This window comes from Pleurodeles waltl, chromosome 4_2 (assembly GCF_031143425.1).
Source record: "Pleurodeles waltl isolate 20211129_DDA chromosome 4_2, aPleWal1.hap1.20221129, whole genome shotgun sequence".
In the NCBI taxonomy this organism is placed as follows: domain Eukaryota; kingdom Metazoa; phylum Chordata; class Amphibia; order Caudata; family Salamandridae; genus Pleurodeles; species Pleurodeles waltl.
This window is the reverse complement of record NC_090443.1, coordinates 510,806,663-510,829,623: the sequence shown is the minus strand read 5'-3', so window position 1 is coordinate 510,829,623 and position 22,961 is coordinate 510,806,663. Positions and strand designations below refer to the sequence as shown.

At 44.5% G+C, this 22,961-nt stretch overlaps 1 protein-coding gene across 3 annotated transcripts in view; it reads right to left on the bottom strand.

Moving 5' to 3' along the window:
* TPR (translocated promoter region, nuclear basket protein) overlaps positions 1–22,961 on the bottom strand; it is a 920,136-nt gene that overhangs the window by 889,563 nt on the left and 7,612 nt on the right. For all 3 annotated transcript variants that reach the window (XM_069232002.1, XM_069232003.1, XM_069232004.1), the window contains exons 2-3: positions 5,642–5,746; positions 533–606 (exon numbers count right to left, since the gene is read on the bottom strand). In XM_069232002.1, coding sequence (XP_069088103.1) covers positions 533–606; positions 5,642–5,746 — 179 coding nt within the window. The remainder of the gene's footprint in view (positions 1–532; positions 607–5,641; positions 5,747–22,961) is intronic.

The following is a 22,961-nucleotide window of genomic DNA, read 5'->3' as shown; positions in this document are numbered from 1 at the left end:
AGAAGAGGTGAACAGTTATGTGCTGTTGCATCATGAAAACAACTGAAACAAGATCCTTGCACCCCTGTGAAGAACAGATTTGTAATCATCTGCTATAGATTATGCAAGCTGTGTGTGTAGATCAGGCTTACCTGTTGCTGGGGTTAGCCGCAAAGGACTGACATCTTTGATCTTGTGATGTAAAGTTAACAGGTAGAGCAGACTGTAGTGAACAATGCCCTGGTCTTAGGAAACAGGTGGCTCTTTTCTGAAAGCGAGGACACCAAACTAAATATGGAATTTTATAACTATTTGCGAAATATCCTCTATGGGCTCACCAACAGAAAAGTTCCACTTGGAGAGTTTTTTTTAAAGCAAGTTGTTAAGTTATCTCTTGTGTACAATTCTATGGCTTTAAAAAAATATGCGATTGATATTACATGTAAAAATCATTGCGTACCTAGAGGTGGCTCGACATAGCTATTTGCACCTAATGTATAAAGACAGCGAGAAAAAAAAGAAAAAAAAGAAAAAAAGAAAGAAACAAAAATACCTGAAGAGAGGTGAAACTGTTGTTGGCATTTTCCAGTTCCTTGTTTTTCTCAGTCAGTGATTTTACCTGTGCATCTGGTAAGAATACAAAAATAGCAATATGTAGTTAACAAGCCAATACTTCCACTAGAAAAGTAGTCATGTCAGCAAAGAACCAGCCTTACAAAAAAGTTAAACAAGATCCAGGGGAGCCCTTCACAAACATATGCAGCAAACATAGAGCAAACAAATCTTTAGGATTAACAGGCTGTTGTGGATAATTAGCTCAAAGATTTTCTTTTTCACTGTATTCCATTGGCTCAACTGAGCAAGAAGCTCACAGAATAAAAAGGTTGGTAAATGCAAGTTAGAATTGGATATCAACATTTGGTTAACTTGTAACTTGATCCACCTGTGGAATAATAGAAGTGCTCCACAGGCATATAAGTGAAGGATGATGCCGTATATGCACCTGTCCTGACTTTGGTAGATGAAGCAGGATTTACCCAGTTAGCCTACTAGTCCCTTTGCCTATGTTAAATCCTCATGCAGTATATCAGAGATCTCTCAGGAAAAGAAGTAAAAAGTAGGAATTTCTACGTGGAAGACCAAAAATAAAAGCAGAAACACTCTAAAAAAAAAAACTAGATAATGTAAATGTCCCTTCCCCATTGTGACAAGACAACTCAAGTCCATCTGCTTGAAGAAATCTCCACAGTTGTGCCAAGATCTTAGGAGAAATAAACACTACATTAAAGCCTTAGGAGATGCTAGTGAGGTAGTCTGGGATGGTCACTCATCTGAGTGGCCAGGTCAGGCAGGTGATGTCACAGCCCTTTCCGGATAGGTGGTCACCCAGCCTTTCACATTCCTCTTGCTTAGTGTATGGTTTGGCCTGCCCCTAGGGGCTTCACTATGCTATTGTCTTTATTATTTGCTATTGCTTTCTATTGGAGTACTACCTAGTCAGTATTTTAGTATTTGTGCTACTATAATAAAGTATCTTTATATTTGTAGGACTTTGTGGTTCTTTCATGAGTGTAAGTGCTGTGGGACTGTAGTGGTATTGCATAAACTTCCTTGCATGTCTCCTAGATAAGTCTTGGCTGCTCATCCACAGCTACTTCTAGAGAGCCCTGGCTTGCTACACACTCCACACCTCACTAATAGAGGGTACCTGGAATAAGGTGATAGTGTCAACACCAGGGCAGTGCGCGCTCTATCGGCAACTAGAACGCAAAAACCCAGCACTCTCAAAACATAATTTAAGCATTGTGCTGATATGTTGTTGTTTAACCTTTGCATTGCAGAGTTTAATCCTGAAGACTTATTTTTAATGCGTTTACAAATACTGTTCATTTGCAATGTATTGCTGCAGGCTTTCAGAGTGTGTTAGGGTGTGGTCCCTTTCCAGGGCCTTCCAGAGACTTTTCCTGCAGCATACCTGGGTGTGGTTGTGGGCTGGGCCAAGACTCTATAAAAGGGAGCCAGCCCAGCTCCAAGTGCTCACTATTCAGAGGTCCCGGTGTAGAGCAGAAGCGACTTCCTGAGCTCCTGTCCCAGTGGCCTATTTTGATCTTCCAGGCCTCTGCCCTTCATTCTTCATTGGTGATCCTTGTTCTGTGCGTTAAGACAGTGGTTGGGCTGGCCTCCCGGCGCCGTTAGAGAACTTTCATATTCTTGGCCTAATTCTTTAATGATTAACAGATTACTTTGCGCGCTACGATTTCTTGACATTTGCAAGGTGGCTTGCGAATCGGCAAGACGCGCGATTAGTTTCATGATGATTTGACTTTGTTATTCATTGCGCGCTACCATTTCTTGACATTTGCATGGTGGCTTTAGAATCGGCAAGAAGCGCGATTCGTTTAATGGTGCTTTAATCTTGTTATTCATTGCGTGCTACCATTTCTTGACATTTTACATGGTGGCACTTGAATCGGCAAGACACACGATTCTCTCTTCGAGCATCATGTTGTTCATTGTATGCCATTTATTCTAAGACATTTATTAGGTAATATTAGAGTTGACAAGTTGTGTGATTTGTTTCCAGAATCCATATTGTGTTATTCATGGTGCACAATCCTTTTATGGTGTTTATTATATATATGAAAATCTGCTATGTGCGCAATTCGTGTTGAAACATTTCAAGAGAACACAGAAGACCAGAGTTTCCAGATGCAATATTGCATGGTCCTAGTATGCATTCTCCAAAAAGGATTCATATGACTGGTTTAGAATTCAGAATGTTTTTCCTGATTCTCATGTAAGGGAAAGTACTTGAATTTGAAAGTTTCATTTAATCCATCTTGATTCCCTTACAGGTATCCGGCCATCTTGAAACTTAGTCATTTTAAGCCTAATTCCTAGGTTGTTCATGTTTTCAGAATGACTAGACTTAGAGTCAGTCTAGTATTGATTTCATGAGATGTAATTTTCATATTGTGTGTTTTCACCTTTTTCTTACTACAGGTCTCCTTCCCAGCTGTTCCCTTCCTAATCCCCCCTTGAACTCTTAGCCTCTGATTTATCTATCAGAGTCTTGGAGCTGTTCAGTGGTGGGCGTGTTGGGAACATGCGCAGACCCAGAGGATCTGGTGACTGACAGATAGCACCATAGGTGCTCACCACACACCAGGCCAGCTTACCACCTACATTCATATTATCAATTTCTTAGTATATGTTTGCCCCCTCTCCTCCAATAGGATCCCATGTATTTCTATGCTTTTGCTGCTTGTTGCTAAGTGTATATTTTGTGTGTTGATACCGCCAAGTGGGGATATAACTATGCTAGTATAGTCTTCGTGTTATAATAAAGAATCCTTTATTTTTGCAACACTGGTGTGGCTCTTTCTTGTGTAACAGTTACTGACTGACTATTGTGGCACTGCAAGTGCTTTACACTCCTTGATATGCTTTAGCTACTCATCCCTAGAGAGCTTTTGCAATCTGGATACCTAAACACTAAGGGTTGCCTGAACTCAGTATAGGGTGCCACTCCATAGGTGGACAACATAAACTGAGCCAGCATTCTACACGGGTCATTGCCCACAGAAGGGTTGGATGAGCTGGTGTGTTCTGGGTCCATTTGTAGCTCAATGCCTGGGCACAGTGATGGCTTAGCTTAGGCTTGTGGCCAGTGCCCATTTACCCAGATAATATTTTCTGTATTCATTTTAGTTCAGCTTCTTTTAGTGACAATGTTTTCATTTTCACAAATCGGTTGCTATTCTGCAAGAACATCACGATCAGTGTTACGGATAACATACTCTGCATCAAGTTCTTTTCCTCGGGCTCACAAGAACGTAATGGGAGGCACACAGGATAATATTTTTTATTGCTGCAACAAGACTACATAAAAAGTCCAGCGCTTAGGTACATAGCCCCGTCAGGCTTTGTACAAGAACATAAGTGTTCCCTATAAAAGTCTTTTGTGGGACAAAGGGCATCAAAGCGAGGTCCACACAGGTTTTCCATCCTTACTTCATGGTGGTTTGCAGCCAACCTCAGCCTATGTGTCTCTGTGGAGCCTGAAATGGAGATCGAGGGCCTGTCCTTGTACCATGGTAATGGGGGTTGGCTGTCTTTCTCATGGACACTGCATGTACAGATTTGGCTAACATCGCATTGCTCTTGCTAAGGTACTAGAGATTAGGCTTTTAGGTAGGAATTGTATATTCATTTCATTGCAATATGTTGGGGTTGTTCATATTTGCATCTGATTTTCACAATCCTGATTTTGTTATTCCTCATTATCCTAATCATTGCAGCTCATGTATATTATCGTGGATTACAGTCTGTTCAATAAATTTAACGAAAACTGTCCTGCATCTCCTTTTTTACCTATATGTGTGTAGGAGACTTGAATGTGGAGAGAAAAGAGTAAGGCTTGTTTACCACTATTTCCCCCTCAGGGGTTTTCAGAGTTCTATGCCAAGGTTCCCACAAATCACCTTCATGTTTGGGTGAGGTGCCCCTAGAAAGCCGGGAGGGTAGAGCTGACAGCTGTCAAATGGTGTGGGAATGACTCAGTCGCCTACGAGCAGAGGTGCTACTGCCCCAAATCCAGCTGTCTTGTTGCAATACGAAAGTCCTTATGACAGGTTCAGCCATTTGAGCATGGAGGGTTCAGAGTGCCTCACATGTAACTGACAGTCCGACACACCCACAAGAACTACACACCTTTGCTGACAAATTTCTTGTGGGAGATGTGGAGGATGTCACGGACAAGCACCACTTCCCTGTGATCACTCTGATGGATCGATTTACCCTGTGGCGCATCCAGACCGCACTCCATTTTGTGATCCAGATACACTCTCTGGCCCCACTGGAGTTTCTTCCCTTGACCTTACTAACAGTAGACAAGAGTGGACAACAACTAGTTTCCAAACTTTATCAATGTGCATTGTATTGCTCCCCCTTGTGATGCTAAACTCAGACATGCTTGGGAATCAGACCTGGGACACACGCTCAGTGACAAATGTATGGTCTGCCTGCTGCATACAGACACGCTGTGTTTCACCCAATTACCTCCACAAACTTTTACACTTTCAATTTCTTCGCAAAATGTATGTTACGTCTAGCTTCTCGACCCCTCGATATCCCTGGCATGACCAAGCTTTTACAGCCCCATGGCTGATTTTGCCCACTTATCCTAGGCATGTCGAACGATCGCATCTTCATAATATGTTGGCCCAAATGATAGTTAACTCTTATTCCTGACCCCGTGGTGGCAATAGACAGCCATGTGCAGGAAATCCCCAAACCGGAGTGCTGCAAAATACAAGGCTTTTAACATGCAGCAGGCTGAAAATTTAGAATAGACTAATAAAAATCCTATACACCTCACCAGGAACAAGGGCATTTGGTGGACTAGATAGTCATCCCATCCATTCTGAAGTCAGAGAGACGACCCCCAGAGGTGTCAAATGAGATGCAAGATGACTTAGGAGTTGAACATACAAGCTAGATTGCATTCATGTGAGAAAGCGGTAACAATGTCTTGCCATTTATTCTTTTACTACAGTTAACATTACTACTTGTGTTCAGTGCAAAACCAACTAAGTGTTCCCAATAAAAGCCAAATAAGAAAGCACACCAAGTAGACACAAGCCTGTTAAAGTACACTTACTTAACTTCTTGAGCTCTTCCCTTAGGTTCTGACACTCCTTTGTCTCTGCAACAAGCCTCTCCTGACTCTGGCCCAGGCGCTTCTCCACTTCAAAATATTGTTGCTCTGAAAAGAAACGAGAGCTTATTGCTGGTGTGAAATCTTAATAAAAAAGTTGGAGAAATGGAAAGAAAAGGTTTTTTCCCCAAAATTCAGAACCTACACAAAAGTCAGTACGTTTTTCTAAACCTTTATTCCAGATCCTTTACATAATGAAGCAATGCATCCACTGAATGCACCATCAACAGCATTTATTTATAATATAATATATGTTACCTGCAACCCTTACATAAATGCCTAATTCCTTATTACAGGCGATATAAGAGTCTGCAGTCGCCTGTAATAATGAAATGACAAAGCTGCTCAACTGTAATAAGTTATCAGAGTGGAAAATGCCTCCTGCAAGCAGCCTAGGTGAAAGGTAGGTCACAGAGCATAATTACAGCTGCAGCGAAAACAAAGCAGCGAAAACAAAAATTGGCTTTTACTTTCAGTGATTTAAAAAAAAAAAAAAAGATCAATGACTAGCAGAAAGGAGATATTTATGGCAACGTTTATTATTTGGTCACTAAAGGGGAAAAAAAAAGAGTTTGGATCTTTTTTTCCACTGATTATCAGCATTTTTTAAATAGGACTTGCATTGTACTGATTCTATTACCTTTTTATAACAATCATTTTACTCCTTTTGATGTGTTTAGTTTCACACAAAAATGCTAATTTTTCTACATGCCTGCAACCATATGAAAGAGCAAGGCGTCAAGGATTCCAGAGGGTTGCAGGAAATGTGATTGTATGACCATATGTTATATAAAATAAAATATATTCACCTTCCTTGAACCCATGAGTTCTATGAACGCCCACTATGTTTTCCTTCTGAGTGCACCAAACACCCAGCCTTATGAAGATTAATCTGGGGCTTATGGTATATGGTGCACATGGAGATGGTACTATGAGCAAACCAACTCATTAAATGGCCAATTGTTTTTAAGGACATTTAACCCCTTCGCTACCAGGCCTTTTCCCCTCCTGTGCGGAGACTTTTTTTTGGCTATTTGGGGCAGTTCGTGCTTAGGCCCTCATAACTTTTTGATCACATAAGCTACCCACACCAAATTTGCGTCCTTTTTTCCAACATCCTAGGGATTCTAGAGGTACCCAGACTTTGTGGGTTCCCCTGAATGAGACCAAGAAATTAGCCAAAATACAAAAAAGGGCTGCAGAAGGCGGCTCAGGGTTTTTCCCCTGAAAATGGCATCAACAAAGGGTTTGCGGTGGCAAGATCACAATCTTCCCAGCTTTCAGGAACAGGCAGACTTGTATTGAAAAATTGGGTTTTCTAATTAAATTTTGACATTTTATGGGACATACCCCATTTTTACTAGTTTTTGTGCTTTCAGCCTCCTTCCAGTTAGTGACCGAAATGGGTGAGAAACCAATGCCAGAAAGCTAAACATGTCTGTAAAGTAGACAAAAATCTGAATTCAGCAAGGGGTCATTTGTGTAGATCCTACAAGTGTTTCCTACAGAAAATAACAGCTGAAATAAAAAAGTATTGAAATTGAGGTGAAAAAAACAGCCCTTTCTCTCCACGTTTTACTCTAACTTTTTCCCGCGATGTCACATTTTTTAAAGCAATATACCGTTACGTCCGCTGGACTCTGGTTGCGCGGATACATAGGGCTTGTAGGTTCATCAGGAACCCTAGGTACCCAGAGTCAATAAATGAGCTGCCCCTTGCAATGGGTTTTTATTCTATACCGGGTATACAGCAATTAATTTGCTGAAATATAAAAAGTGAAAAATAGGTATCAAGAAAACCTTTGTATTTCCAAAATGGGCAGAAGATAAGGTGTTGAGAAGCAATGGTTATTTGCACATCTATGAATTCTGGGGTGCCCATACTAGCATGTGAATTACAGGGCATTTCTCAAATAGACGTCTTTTTTTACACACTGTCTTACATTTGGAAGGAAAAAATGTAGAGAAAGACAAGGGGCAATAACACTTGTTTTGCTATTCTGTGTTCCTCACGTCTCCCGATAAAAATGGTACCTCACTTGCGTGGATAGGCCTAGCACCCGCTAAAGGAAATGCCCCAAAACACAACGTGGACACATCAAGTTTTCACAAAGAAAACAGAGCTGTTTTTTGCAAAGTGCCTAGCTGTGGATTTTGGCCTCTAGCTCAGCCGGCACCTAGGGAAACCTAGCAAACCTGCGCAGTTTTGAAAACTAGACACCTAAGGGAATCCAAAATGGGGTGACTTGTGGGGCTCTGATCAGGTTCTGTTACCCAGAATCCTTTGCAAACCTCAAAAGTTGGCCAAAAAAAAAACACTAACATTTTGGTGAAAGAAAGTTCTGGAATCTGAGAGGAGCCACAAATTTCCTTCCACCCAGTGTTACCCAAGTCTCCAATAAAAATGGTACCTCACTTGTGTGGGTAGGCCTAGCGCCCACAAAAGGAAATGGCACAAAACACTATCTGGACACATAAAAATTATCAAATACAAAACTACCTGTTTTTGCAGGGGGGCACCTGCGTTTTTGGTCCTGGGCTCAGCAGCCTTCTAGGGAACCCTATCAAACCCAGACATTTCTGAAAACTAGACACCCGAGGGAGTCCAGTGAGGTGGGACTTGCGTGGATCCCCCAATGTTTTCTTACCCAGAATCCTCAGCAGACCTCAAATGTAGCTAAAAAAAACAACACTCATTTTTCCCTCATTTCTGTGTGGGATCACCGCACCGGGACATTTCATACCACCCAATGCTCCCCTCAGTCTCCCGGTAAAAATGATACCTCATTTGTGTAGACGGGCCAAGTGCTTGTGAAAGGGAAGAGCCAAAAACATGTCAATATTGAGGGGGAACAAAGGGGGTCCAAAAGGGCAGTTTGCAAAAAAACGTTTTTAGGCTGACAAGTGCAGCAGAATTTCTATCGGTATAGATGAGACAATGCTGGGTGGTAGGAATTTTGTGGATTCCTGCAGATTCCAGAAGGTTCCATCACAAAAACGTGGGAAAAATGTGTGATTTCCAGCAAAGTTGGAGGTTTGCAGGTACAAAAATGGTGCGGGTGCATGTGAAACATACCACCCTGGAATCACCCAGATGTTTAGTTTTCAGATGTGTGTAGATCTTGTGGATTTTTCTACATGGCAGCGTCCCAAAGTCCATAAAGTGCAGCCCTCACCATTCCAAGTGGGACGATTTTGAGTGTAAGCCAAGCTCTCATGATTCAAATGAGAAACTAAAACCCAAAATGCCTTCTTGCTTGCTGTGGGATAAGATGTTTTAGAGTGCAGGGGAGAGCTGAAAGACTGTTACCCCCTTCAGTTGAGGTGGGGGCGTAACCAGGACCATACTGGTTGGTAGCCACCACTCCAATATTTTTTTTTTTTTTTTTTTATTCCCTGGCATCTAGTATACTTTCTGCCCCCCCCCCCCTCCCCCCCCCCCCCCCCCAAGGTGTGGATCAGGGGTAATTGCCCTATCTGCCCACTGGTGGGCAGAACAACTTTGGCCCCATTTATTTGGGGTGGGGATATGGACATAACCCCACCCTCTATTTTTTAAATAAAATCCCTGGCCTCTGGTGGGCTTTCTACCCCCCCCCTTTGAGGGCAGATGGGCTTTCCAAATATTAGGCCTAAAGGCCTCAAATAAATGTGCCCCCCCACCCCCCTGGGTAGAGACCCTTGCCTAAGGGGTATCACTGGCGCCTAGAGGCTTCTGCCCCCCCCCCCCCCCCCCGGGGGCAGATCGGCCTAACAATAGGCCGATCTGCCCTCGGGGGCACAGAAATGGCCTAAAATATAAAATCCCCGGTGCCTAGTGGGGGCAGATGGGCCTTCAGATTTATTTTAGGCCTTTAGGCCTAATTTTCAGAAGTACATTTTAATGAAACCTTGGGGGAAAGGTTCAAAGCAGTGGTTGGTGTTGTTCCAAGACACTACTGATCTCATGCATCTTAGGTTATGATCTAAATGTTTCAGCTATTTCTTTAAAGTGCCCCCTAGGTCAATATGGCTTTTGTCAGGGCTGTTGCCATAAGCAAACTAAGACCTGCTGATTTCTTTACTAATCATAACTTATGATATACACTATCACTTGTAGTGGTTATTCTGCTGTACATCCAACAAGAGAGACTTCACAGTTACCTGGTAGACATCATCCACATGGAACATCGGCACAGCCAATGTAACATGCATGTGTCAAGATGTAGGATACCCACATGCTAGAACCTTCATAATCACTATAGCAATCCCCAGATAAACCCACCTCATTCTCATTTCATGCTGTGAGTGGTATTACATGGGTAGTCCCTAGCTGTTGAAGCCAGAGCAATGTGAAAAGCCGTGCATTGGTAATTGTTAGGCTTTGAATCACTAAACCTGTTCTATAACAAATCCCCTCTATTTTCTATGGATTGTTAGTGCATTCGTAATAAAAACAGATGTGTGGGAGTTTCTCACAACATGGAAGCTCCGAGGGGGTGGACCCTGTAGAGAGACTATTAAAAACATATGGTTAGGTTCTAATCTTGTCCACCTCAGTATCGGTCAAGAAGACTGCGCCCCCCCCCCCCATTCCTCCTACTTACTTCATCAAGGTGCCTCACCCTCCATGTACCTATTCAGTTCCTCAGGAGCCCAGGATCTTACCAAAGTCCACACCACTTTGGAGTAAATATTGTTTAGTCTGTTCTGGAGCCAGTTCCAGGTGTGCGTCACATGTGTGGATGTGACTGGCCTAGGAGTCTAGCATCATCGATGTAGCATTTGTGGGAGTGACCAGCTCTACCTAGTCATGTACCATTGCTTGTCCTTTGCCTCACAAAAGGAAGTGCTTTTTCATATAATGTGGGGGCATGGTAGGACAAAAACTGTTCGTCATTTCATTTTTTTTTTCTTCCCAAAAATGGAGGGCACTGGTTATAGAACTGAATAAATAATTAAGAATCCACTTGGAGAGGAGATGTTTTTGCCCCATAACATTAAACATCCCAGGAGTGCAGAATGGTGGTCCTCAAACATGTGGGCAATATAAAAAAATGGATTAGGAATCCTCTTGACAAAGAAGTGAGAAATGTCTTGAAGGCTGAATGTTCAATGTGCCTTACTCCAAACTTGGATTCAGAACTCATTACCTTTCTTTTCAAAATGGGCAGAGACCACAGAAAGGGACTTGAGAAGTCCTTCAAACTATGTCAAGATCACCTACTAGATGTTCTAAGCCCACAAGCAAGAATTAGTGACATATCCCATGAGGCATATCTCAAGGTACTTCCAGTAGATTTGGACCTTCTGAGAGGCTGGAGCCAGCGTGCTATGGTTTTTCTTGAAAAAATCCGGAGAGAGACAAAGCAGCCCTTATGAAAATAAATCCTAAACTGGGGGATCTCTCGGAAAAGGAACCCTCAGACAATCTGAAAGGTCTTCTTTTCGGTGGGTATGTGGTAAAAAGTTTGAGCAAATACGTTGCAACGTCTACTGCCCTGGAGAAAGCCCAACTAAACATGTGCAAGGTTTTAAGCCCGGGTGTTTTTGCCCGGTCTGCGAGAAGGGGTTTTTCGGCTGGTCATGGCTTTCAAAAGTTCCAGTATAATTCCTATAGACAAAGAGGCAGAGGATATCAATTTGGTGTGGCTGAAATCTTTTACCCCCAAAGAGGCTGTCAATGTGCCCAGGGCAACAAACTGAGGACAAGGTCCATCAAGTTACCAAGGTGAGTACAAACACATCTTTCTTCTTTTTCCCAGGAAAAAGTGGGAGGCCATCTCAGATATTTTACCCATGTGTGGGAAAGAATAATTCAAGACCCTTTGGGTTTAGAACACATAAGTTTTAGAAAACTAAGGGTTTCAAAATAGATTTTATGGAAACAGCAATTCAACGTGTCTCTCCAAAAGAGCTAGGACGGACCGTAGATCGACAAAGTAGTAGACTAGGAAGTAAAATCTATGGTGGAAAAGCAGGTTATTGTAGAAGTGGACACAAATCAAAGTCTTAGTAAGTACTCTTTTCCCAGTAAAGAAGGACAAAGGGTGGAGACCAGTCATAAATCCAATAAACTTCAACAGGTCCCTAGCTTACAGACACTTCAATATGGAAGGGATCAATCTTTTAAGGGGCGTGAAAAAAAAATATATATATATATATTTTTTTTTACAATTCTTATGAGCAAGGATTGCCAATCTTACTTTCAGTTCACCTAGCTGAATCATCTATATGAGTTTTGTTCAATCACGTTCAGTCTCTTCAGCACCATGGCGCTTCACCAAAGTGAAGAAGGCGGTAGCATCTTTCCCAAGACTAAGAGCTTTCCTTAAGATCATTTACTTAAACAATATCTTTATTATGTCCCAGTATCAAACTCAAGGTTGAGATTTAGACAGTTCTCGCTTCTGGTAAGTTTGGGTTTCATAGTGAACAAAGATCTTTATGGTTTAAAGAAGAGCAGTTTCACTGAAGATGGACAATGTTTCTGCTGTATCTTATATTAATTGTTTGGGGAGAGGGGACTACTTCTTTGGATATGGCAGTTTTGACCAAGGAGCTTTGTTCTGCTTATAACACAATCAGTTTACAGGCAGAGTATTTGCAAGTGTCCAGTTTTGGGGCCCCTCAGAGATAGTCCTCTTTGTGAGCAGACTGACTTATCAACTGAAAATGTACTTTCATTGGATGCCAGATCCAGGAGTTCTAGCTGCGAATGCTTTTCTTCAGAAAGTGGAAGGGACAAACTTGTACAAGTTTCCTCCCTTCATCGTGATTCAGAGGGTCCTTCAGAAGGTTTAGCAGGAGAGACGCTCCCTTGTTCTGGAAACTTTGTTTTGGTTTCACAAGCGTGACTCCCAATTACTTTGGAACTCGCTTGTGACAATACATTTTCTTCCTGCTATGGGGAGGGGGGGGGGGGGGTGTCTGCTGAAAGACATGGTTGGAGATGAACATCCTCTGGTCATGACGGGGACTTTGAACCTTCTTGAATGGAAAATATCAGATCTTCAGAGAGGTCTGGTCTTTCGGGACGAGCTTGTCGCATAGGTTCTCATTAGGGTGATGAGGCTACTAGATTTGAGAGGGAGGATCGCCTGGGCTGCAGGTACTGAGTACAATTCCACACCAGATGACATCTGTCAGCCTAATCTGAGGTTTCCGGCTAACTAGCAGCGCCCCATCTCTGACCGAGATGACTGTGGCAACTGAGCTCAAGGTAAGAAGATACACTCCCCAGGGAATCATGGTACATCAGATCGCATCCCGTTCTCTCTGTTACCAAGATCTCACTCCGGCAAAAACAGAGGAAGAATATATTTAAATAAGCATGCATTAAAATATCTTTATCTTAGATAAAAGCAGGTGCGTAGCAATAATGAGGATAATAAAAAAACACAATAGGAGCAGGCATGGGACTAAAAATTTAAACACAAAAACAGTCCTATCATGCTGTTTAAACAGGGGGAGAGGATCTATAGCCCCTCAACTACACTAAGTAGGAGCACAGCATACTAAGCCTAATCTGGCCTTCGGGTTTCCACCGGGAAGAACATCCTCCCTCATCCCTGAAGAAAGGCCTCAGGTCTAAAGCGACAAGGCCCCATTCAATTCAGGGCTCGGACATCTAAGCAAGTAGCTGTAGCGAAGCTTGCAGCTATCAGCATACATGCGTGGTCATCTGGCTGGAATCTCCCTCTAACATGTCTGGGACTAAGGGGTGTTTTATAATAAAAACAGCAGACATTCTATGAAATGGTCCCCAAGTATTAGTGTGTGTCTGTTTCTGTGAATGCTGGAGAGACAGCATACCACGTTTGTCTGCAAACCTATCTGACTGTAGCCTTGAAGAAAGCACAAAGTGGAATAAATGTCCTAAGAATGTGATGCTTTTCTAGGCGAAAGATAAGAGAAAAGAAAACAGCGCTGCAAATGTAGCTATTGCTAGAAAAATAAAGCAATAGTGAATAAAATGTAAACAGGTTAAAGTGCACAGCTACATGCCTAGTTAACTGAAACAACGTCCTCCGAACAAGGCTAAAATAGCAACACAATAAGCTGAACAGCTCCTCGAGGACTCTTGAATTCCCAGGTATAGGTACAAAGGAAGTTATGAGACCTGGGTATGTTGGTCATGGAAAGAAACTTGGATCCTGTGAAGCCTCCTATAGTTGAGGTGGTTAACTTCCTGGTAGAACAGTTTGACCGGGTCGTCACTTACAGAACCATTAACGTGATCCTCGCAATGAGATCTGGAGTGCAGCGTGACTGGTGTTGGTTCCGAGATCAGTGCATCACAGATCTAACGCTGAGCTGATGAAGTCAGGGGCACTGGTGTTGATAGCACCGGGGCTGCAGTGCAAGGCAGGACGATGCGACGTGTGGTGCCCAGAGGTCACGGTGCAGGTAGTGGCTCTGGTACTACATCCTGCAGCGTCGGTGAGACAGGGCTGCAGTGTGAAGTGGGGTGGTGCAACTTGTGGTGTCTCCAGGTTGTGGTGAAGGCAGCAGCATCGTCGTTAAAGTGCTGTTGTTGGTAAGCCCAAGGCAGCAGTATGATGTGAGGCAGGATCCGTGCAGCTCCCATGGGTTGCGGTGTGGACAGGGGCTTCTGTTGATAATGCTGGAGTCAATGGCGCTTGTGTTGGTGCTTGATGTACCTCACAAGTGGTGTCCTCAGGCCACAGTGCAGGCAGCCACGGTGTCAGCACAACACGTTGTCCGAGATACTAAGGCTGCAGTGTGAGCAAGGCAATGCAGAATGCAGGGTCCACAGGTCACGGTGCAAGCAGCATCAGGGGGTTGCGGCGGGGAGACCAGGGTTGTGGTGTGAAGCAGGGCACGGCTCAGTGCAGCAGCATCAGATCAGTGCATGCAGCAGAGTCGTTGACAGAGTGGTGATGTTTTTTTTCTGTTGCAGCACAAAACACAGTTCCAAGTGCTGTAAGGCAGATGAACCTGAAGTCTTTGATATCCCTCAGACTTCTAATAGGAGGCAAGCACTACTTCAAGTCCTTGGAAAGACTTTACAAGCAGGACACATAGCAAAGTCCAGTCTTTGTCCTCTGAGGCAGAAGCATCAACTGCAGGCCAATCCAGCAAAGGACACACAGCAAAGGGAGAGTATTCCTCCCCCAGCTCTTCTCCTTGGCAGGGGTTCCTCTTGAGCCACAAGTATTCTTAAAGTCTGGGGTTTTGGGTCCAATACTTACTCATTTCTCCCTTTGAAGTAGGAAAGTCTCTTTTTCACAAGATCCTGCCTTGCCCAGGCCTGGCCCCAGACACACTCAGGGGTTTGGTGATTGCATTGTGTGAGGAGAGGCATAGCCCTTTCAGCCACAGGTGTTAGTTCCTCCCAGCCCACTCTAGCCCAGGAGACTCACCAGGATATGCAGGACACCTCAGCTCTCTGTGTCACGGTCTAGAGGGAATTCATAAACAGCCCAACTGTCAGTCTGACCCAGTCGTGGATTCCACAAGCAGGCAGAGGCACAGAATGGTTAAGCAAACAAATGCTCACTTTCTAAAGGTGACATTTTCAAACAATCTAAAAACCAACTCTACAAAAAGATATATTTTTAAATTGTGAGTTCAGAGACCCCAAGCACCACATCTCGATCACTCTCAATGGGAAAATGCACTTAAAAGATATTTCAAGGCAGTCCCCATGTAGAACTATGGGAGGGATAGGCCTTGCAATAGTGAAAAACAAAGTTGGCAGTATTTCACAGTCAGGACATGTAAAACACACCAGTACATGTCCTTCCTCTTAAATACACTACACCCTGCCCATTGGGCTTACCTAGGGCATACCTTAGGGGTGCCTTACATGTAGAAAAGGGGAAGGTTTGGGCCTGACAAGTGGGTGAACTCGCCAGGTCAACATGGCAGTTTAGAACTGCACACACACACTGCAGTGGCAGGTTTGAGACATGTTTTCAGGGCTACTCATGTGGGTGGCATAATCAGTGCCACAGGCCCACTAGTAGCATTTGATTTACAAGCCCTGGGCACACATTGCACTTTACTAGGGACTTACTAGTAAATCAAAAATGCCAATCATGGATAAACCAATCACCAATACAAATTACACAGGGACCACTTGCACTTTAGCACTGATCAGCAGTGGCAAAGTGCGCAGAGACCACAAACCAGCAAAAACAATGTCCAGCATATCATAAAAACAGGAGGTCAGAAGGCAAAAAGACAGGTGAAACACACCAAAAGATTCCAGGTCTAACAGCCAGAAAATAGATTTTTGGTTTTAAAGAAACTCACCATGAAACTAGCTACTTTACCTGATATCTTGCTGAGTCAGATTTGAAAGCATTAGAGAGGTAAGTAATTGCCTTGATGACCCATTTTTAATGATTTTTTTAAATTACTAAAAGAACTGAACCTATGTTGGATACAATCTTTTTACTGTAGCTATGATGTGTATAAGAAATTGTGTGTGGTGGATTGCATGAAGGAATATGATTCCCATAGGAGTGAATTTTGTTCACAATGTACTAGTCAATTGCGGACTTCTTCTGTCAAACCCTTTGAAAGCGGCGGTTCCAACTGGTATCATTTTAAGGTGGGTGAAATGGACTATGCAGGAGCTGGTATTGATTTTGTTAAAGTTTTGTGCTCATTCAATAAGCAGCACAACGGGTATCCAAGCCTTCTGGAAAGGAGGAATATTAGAAGACATCCTAAAAGCTGCTGATAGGTCTAATGCTTCCACATTTACTAAAATTATTGTATAACAACTGAGCACGTGTCGTGATTCTGGAGGGCTACCAAAATGCATAATGGTAGCCTCCGTTCTTGTAATGAAATATTTCTCCAGATTAAATGCAAAGAGAATCTGAATTTCATTAAAGACACAGTGGCTAACATTATCCCACTTCAATTTAAGTTTACCATATAAAAAATAAAAACTGAATAATAAATGCATTTTTTATGTACGGAAATTTGATTGTAATGGAGGAATTTGATTATAATCGTACTGCTTTAATGAAAGTGTACTTCCATTTTATTTATGCCCTATGTTACAGATTCTCCAATTATATTTTTTTCTTTACAGAGAATAACCAATAATTCAGCTCCTCTGAAGTGTTTCACCTCAAGTGCTATCTTTTGGGTGTTTATTTTCCCTCTCTACCAGGAAAATAGGAGCAAGTTTGAGAGAACATATTGTGCATCTTAAAGAGGCAGAACACTCTGCGCATGGACTATTGATGTGTTACCAGTGTCTTACTGGGGATTGCCTTTTGTTTTACGATGTAATGTTCCTGTGGCATTAAAGGATAAATGTATAACACTAGCTTTCGTGTCTTTAATTAAATTCAAATTTTCTTTGCATTTAATATGGAGAATCACTATTCTTACTTACCACTAATCCTAAAACCTCATATTTCTATACTCTTCTCAAGAACCATAAGAACGAAAACCTGCCACCAGGACGGAAAATAGTGTCAGGGTTAGGTTCCTTACTGGAACCATTATAGAGATTTATTTAAAACCCTTGGTACAAGTTACATCTACATACCTTGAAAACACAAGACCCGTAGCACTTACTACAAGATGTAGAGTACAACTCGAAAAAGAACACTGACCTTGGACATTAGGCGTCTGTAAACAAGACTCCCACAGCAAGACACTAACACCACACCTAAAGATTTTATTCTGGCATGTGAGGAAATGCCTACTTGGCATGGTTACCTCCTAACCTTTTGCCTTTGCTGATGCCAAGTTATGATTTGAAAGTGTGCTGGGACCCTGCTAACCAGGCCCCAGCACCAGTGTTCTTTCCCTAACCTGTACTTTTGTCTCCACAATTGGCACAACCCTGGCACCCTAACTGGTACCCCTTGTACCAAGGGCCCTGATGCCAGGGAAGGTCTCTAAGGGCTGCAGCATGTCTTATGCCACCCTAGGAACCCCTCACTCAGCACATGCACACTGCTTCACAGCTTGTGTGTGCTGGTGGGGAGAAAATGACTAAGTCGACATGGCACTCCCCTCAGAGTGCCTTGCCAACCTCACACTGCCTGTGGCTTAGATACGTCACCCCTCTAGCAGGCCTTACAGCCCTAAGGCAGGGTGCACTATACTACAGGTGAGGGCATAGGTGCATGAGCACTATGCCCCTACAGTGTCTAAGCAAAACCTTATACATTGTAAGTGCAGGGTAGCCATAAGAGTATATGGCCTGGGAGTTTGTCAAACAAACTCCACAGTTCCATAATGGCTACACTGAAAACTGGGAAGTTTGGTATCAAACTTAGCACAATAAATGCACACTGATGCCAGTGTGCAATTTATTGTAAAATAAATCTAGAGGGCATCTTGGAGAAGCCCCCAGAATACCTACCCGACTTCTAGTGTAGGCTGACCAGTTTCTGCCAGCCTGCCACACACCAGACATGTGCCAGTGTGCAATTTATTGTAAAATACACCTAGAGGGCATCTTGGAGATGCCACCTGAATACCTACCCGACTTCCAGTGTAGGCTGACCAGTTTCTGCCAGCCTGCCACTCACCAGACATGTTGCTGGCCATATGGGGAGAGTGTCTTTGTCACTCTGTGGCCAGGAACAAAGCCTGTACTGGGTGGAAGTGCTTCTCACCTCCCCCTGCAGGAACTGTAACACCTGGCGGTGAGCCTCAAAGGCTCACCCCTTTTGTTATAGCGCCCCAGGGCATCCCAGCTAATGGAGATGCCCGCGGCTCCGGCCACTGCCCCCACTTTTGGCGGCAAGGCTGGAGGAGATAATGAGAAAAACAAGGAGTCACCCACCAGTCAGGACAGCCCCTAAGGTGTCATGAGTTGAGGTGACCCCTACCTTGAGAAATCCTCCATCTTGAGTTTGGAGGATTCCCCCAATAGGATTAGGGATGTGCCCCCCTCCCTACAGGGAGGAGGCACTAAGAGGGTGCAGCCACCCTCAAGGACAGTAGCCTTTGGCTACTTCCTTCCCAGACCTAAACACACCCCTAAATTCAGGTATCCGACAAAGTAAAGAAGGCGATTAATATACGCCCGGGAATACTGCACACAGGAAAAATGAAATGGAAAAAAAAACTATATTTTCATTAAAAAAAACTGAAGTCTGGAGAACAGTCTAGTTATCCAACCGCCCCAGAAAAAAAAAATCCACAAACCAGAACCAATGTTCTTAGTAGATGTGGTCCTACCCAATATAACACTCTCAGCACTGCCGAACACCTGCACTTCCAGATCCACACCAACCCCAACACCACCCTCATTTACAGACCCCCCGGACCACGGCCTCAGTTCTGAGACTCAATCGCCAACTTTGTCGGCAGGCACGCCCTAGCCTCCACTGACTATGTCCTCCTCGGCAACCTGAACTTTCACCTGGAGAATAACGACCGCAACACCACCACCCTAATTGACAACCTCGCCACCCTCGGACTCAGACAAGTCGTCACTACCCCAACACACTCTGCTGGCCACACGCTGGACCCAGTCTTCTCCGCTAGCCCCCACGTCACCTTCAGCCACACCACTGAACTCCCATGGACGGACCACCGCTGCATCCACTTCACCTTCCAGGAACGCACCACCGCACCCAACAGATCCCCCTCCGCAACTGGAGCAAAATCAGCCAAGTCCAGCTGAACACCAGCCTCGCCCGAAAACCACCTACCAAACCCACCAATCCCGACCTCGCAGCCTGCAGCCTCTGGATCGACGACTGTGCCAACACTCTCGCCCTGCTCAATAAACCTTCCAACAGAGGTGCAAACAAGAGAGCCAGCTGGTTCACCTTGGACCTTCAAGCCTCCAAGCAAACCTGTCGGAAACTGGAGAGAAAGTGGCTCCTCGAACAGACACCGAACAACCATGCCGCCTTCAAAAACGCCATCCGCAATCACCATCACCTCATCAGATCTGCCAAGAAACCCTCCTTCAAAGACCGCCTGGACAACAACGCACACAACAGCAGGGAGCTCTTCAACATCGTGAATGAACTCCCCAACCCCAGTTCCAGCACAACTACATCCCACCTTCACAAGACCTGTGCAACTCCCTCGCCGCCTTCTTCCACGACAAGATCACAGACATCCATGACAGCTTCAACAGCCAGACCACCCCGCCAATCACCGACTCCTCAGACTCTCCACCCACTTAACTACGATCCCCGCTCGTCTGGGCCAAAGTGAACAAAAACAACAATCTAAAACACAGGCACCATCCACTCTGGATCTCCGTCAGACCCATGCCCGCACCACATCCTTTACAAAGCAAGGGCCACCATCACACCCCACCTCCACAAAGTCATCAACATCTCCTTTGAGACCGCGACCTACCCCAAGAGCTGGAAGCATGCTAGATCAAACCCCTACTGAAGAAACCCATGGCGGACCCGAGAGACCTCAAGAACTTCCGCCCCATCTCCCTGCTCCCATTTCCCGGCCAAGGTCATCGAGAAGATGGTCAACAAACAACTGACCCACTAGCTCGAAGAAAATAACATCCTGGACCCATCCCAGTCAGGGTTCCGCAGCAAGCACAGTACTGAAACCGCCCTCATCGCTGCCACCGATATCAGGGCCCTGCTTGACAACGGCGAAACCGCGGCCCTCATCCTCCTGGACCTCTAGGCCACCTTCGACACAGTCTGCCACAGCATCTTACGCACACACCTCCACAACGCAGGGATCCGGGACAACGCTCTGGAGTAGACCACCTCCCTTCTCTACGGCAGAACCCAGAGTGCCCAGCTCCCCCCTTTCCTCTCCGAAGCCGCCAAGATCATCTGCGGCATTCCCCAAGGTTCATCCCTGAGCCCTACACTTTTCAACATCTACATGACCCCGCTCGCCTAGCTGCACAACCTCAACATCATCTCCTACGCTGACGACACCCAACTGACCCGCTCCCTCACCAAGGACCCCCTCACCGCCAAATCCAACCTCAACGAAGGCAGTCACCGAATGGATGAGGAACAGCAAACTGAAGCTGAATTCAGATAAGACGGAGGTCCTCATCTTCGGCACCAACCCCTCAGCTTGGGACGACACATGGTGGCCGACCACTCTGGGAGCAGCCCCAACACCCACCAACCACGCACGCAACCTGGGCATCATCCTCAACTCAACACTCTCCATGACCAAGCAAGTCAGCGCCGTCTCCTTATTCTGCTTCAACACACTCCGCATGCTCCGCAAGATCTACAGATGGATCCCCACAGATACGAGAACAGTCACCAAAGGCCTCGTCAGCAGCAAACTTGACTACGGAAACACCCTCTACGCAGGAGCCCTGGCCAAACTCATCAATAGACTGCAATGCATACAAAACTCCTCTGCACGCCTGATCCTCGATGCCCACTGCCACATTACTCCCCTTCTGAGAGACCTACACTGGCTCCCCATCAACAAAAGGATAACCGTCAAGCTCCTCACCCACGCACACAAGGCACTCCACAACATCGGTCCAGCCTACCTCAACAGACTTACCTTCCACACCCCATCCCGCCAAATCCCCTCAGCCGACCTCGCAACCGTCCCCCGCATCCAAAGAGCGACTACCGGAGGCAGATCCTTCTCCCACCTCGCCGCCAAGACCTGGAACACCCTTCCCTTGCCCCTACGACAGACTGAAGACCTGCTGACTTTCAGGAAGAGGCTCAAAACCTGGCTATTTGAGCAGTAGCAGCAACCCCCCCTTCCCCCCCAACGCCTTGAGACCCTCACAGGTGGTAGTGCGCTCTACAAATACTCTTGATTGATTTAATGGGAAACTACACATACGGAAATGGTAGCGTATGCCATTGGACGCAGCCAACAAAAACATTTAATTTGGAATCAGGTAAGGTATGGACTATCAGAAAACAAACTGTAATTTGATCAATGTTGTCCACATAAAAACCTTCACACATGGTCTCAACTAAGTGGGAATGAGAACAAGGAAGGTAAAGATATGCGAGCATCACAGTAATGAAAGATGTAAATAAAACACTACCGAAGTGACTGAGCACGAACTGAGAGAAGAGCATACCACAAATGATTTGCAACAGGTGGTCACAGAGCAGGTGGTGGGCAACACTAACAATACAGAGAGGTTACTGTTTGAGAAAGAGCAAAGTTGGATCTACAGGATGTCCACACAAAAATCGGGCTAAAGGCCAATATCCAATGGAATGCAATCCAATTTTAAGGATTGCAAAGGGTCCCCTACAGGTATGTAACATATGAGAAAAGGTGGGACCGTGACAGACGATGGAGATCACTATGTTATTCTTCCCAAATCAGAAAGAAGAGAACACACCAGGACTGAACGCATTAATAACACATGAAAAATGGAGGGAGATTTGTTAAAGAACAGGTCTCACGTGAATCCAAGCCTGTTACATAATGCACGCCTTTGCACATCGCACCTCCTTGATTGCACAATTAGGAACTACCTAGGTAATGCTACGCACAGCATGAAATTAGAATGCGTGGGTTTATGAACAGGATCACTGGGGATTGCCGTAGAGATTATGGAGGATCCAGCATGTGGGGGACATACAGCATGATTTATGCATGTTTTGTGGGCTGTGCCGATGTTCCATGTGGATATCTACCATGTCACTGTGATGTTCATCTTTTTGTATTTACAACAGAATAATCACAATGAGCGATACAGTGTATATCATAAGTTACGATTAGTAAAGAAATCTGTATGTCTTATAGTGGATTCGGCACCAGTCCTGACGAAAGCCATACTGACCCACCGGGCACTTCATAGAAATGGCTGAAACATGCAGACCATAAGCTAGGTTCCATGAAATCAATGTCTCACAACAACATCCACCGCTGCTTTTAACCTCTGCCCAAGGTTTCCATTATTAAACTGTACCTGAAGAGGTAGGAAAGAAACCCTGAGGAAATGTGGAGTCATTTATTTGTACTTCCACATATGCGCTACCAGTTTTTGTGCTGCTTCACGTAGCACACATTTATGACATTCTTCAAGGTATGCTCATATGCAAGGTAGCCTTTCACAGTCCTAAACAGTCACAGGATACATTGAGGGTCAAATATATATCACTGTTAATGATCATATGTGGTGCATGCCAGCTAAAGCAATTTGTCATTAATGGGATTCTGTTGCAATATATAAAATGAATTACTCTGCAGATGTCTTTAAGCCAATATAGTTCTTAGGCAGTCTTGCTGGCTTTTTATATAACCGGCTCAATTATATGTTAGAGTAGGGATCTGTTAAAATGGATGCTTCATGCTGATAATTAAAGACTAAACAGAAGCCTGCATTTTT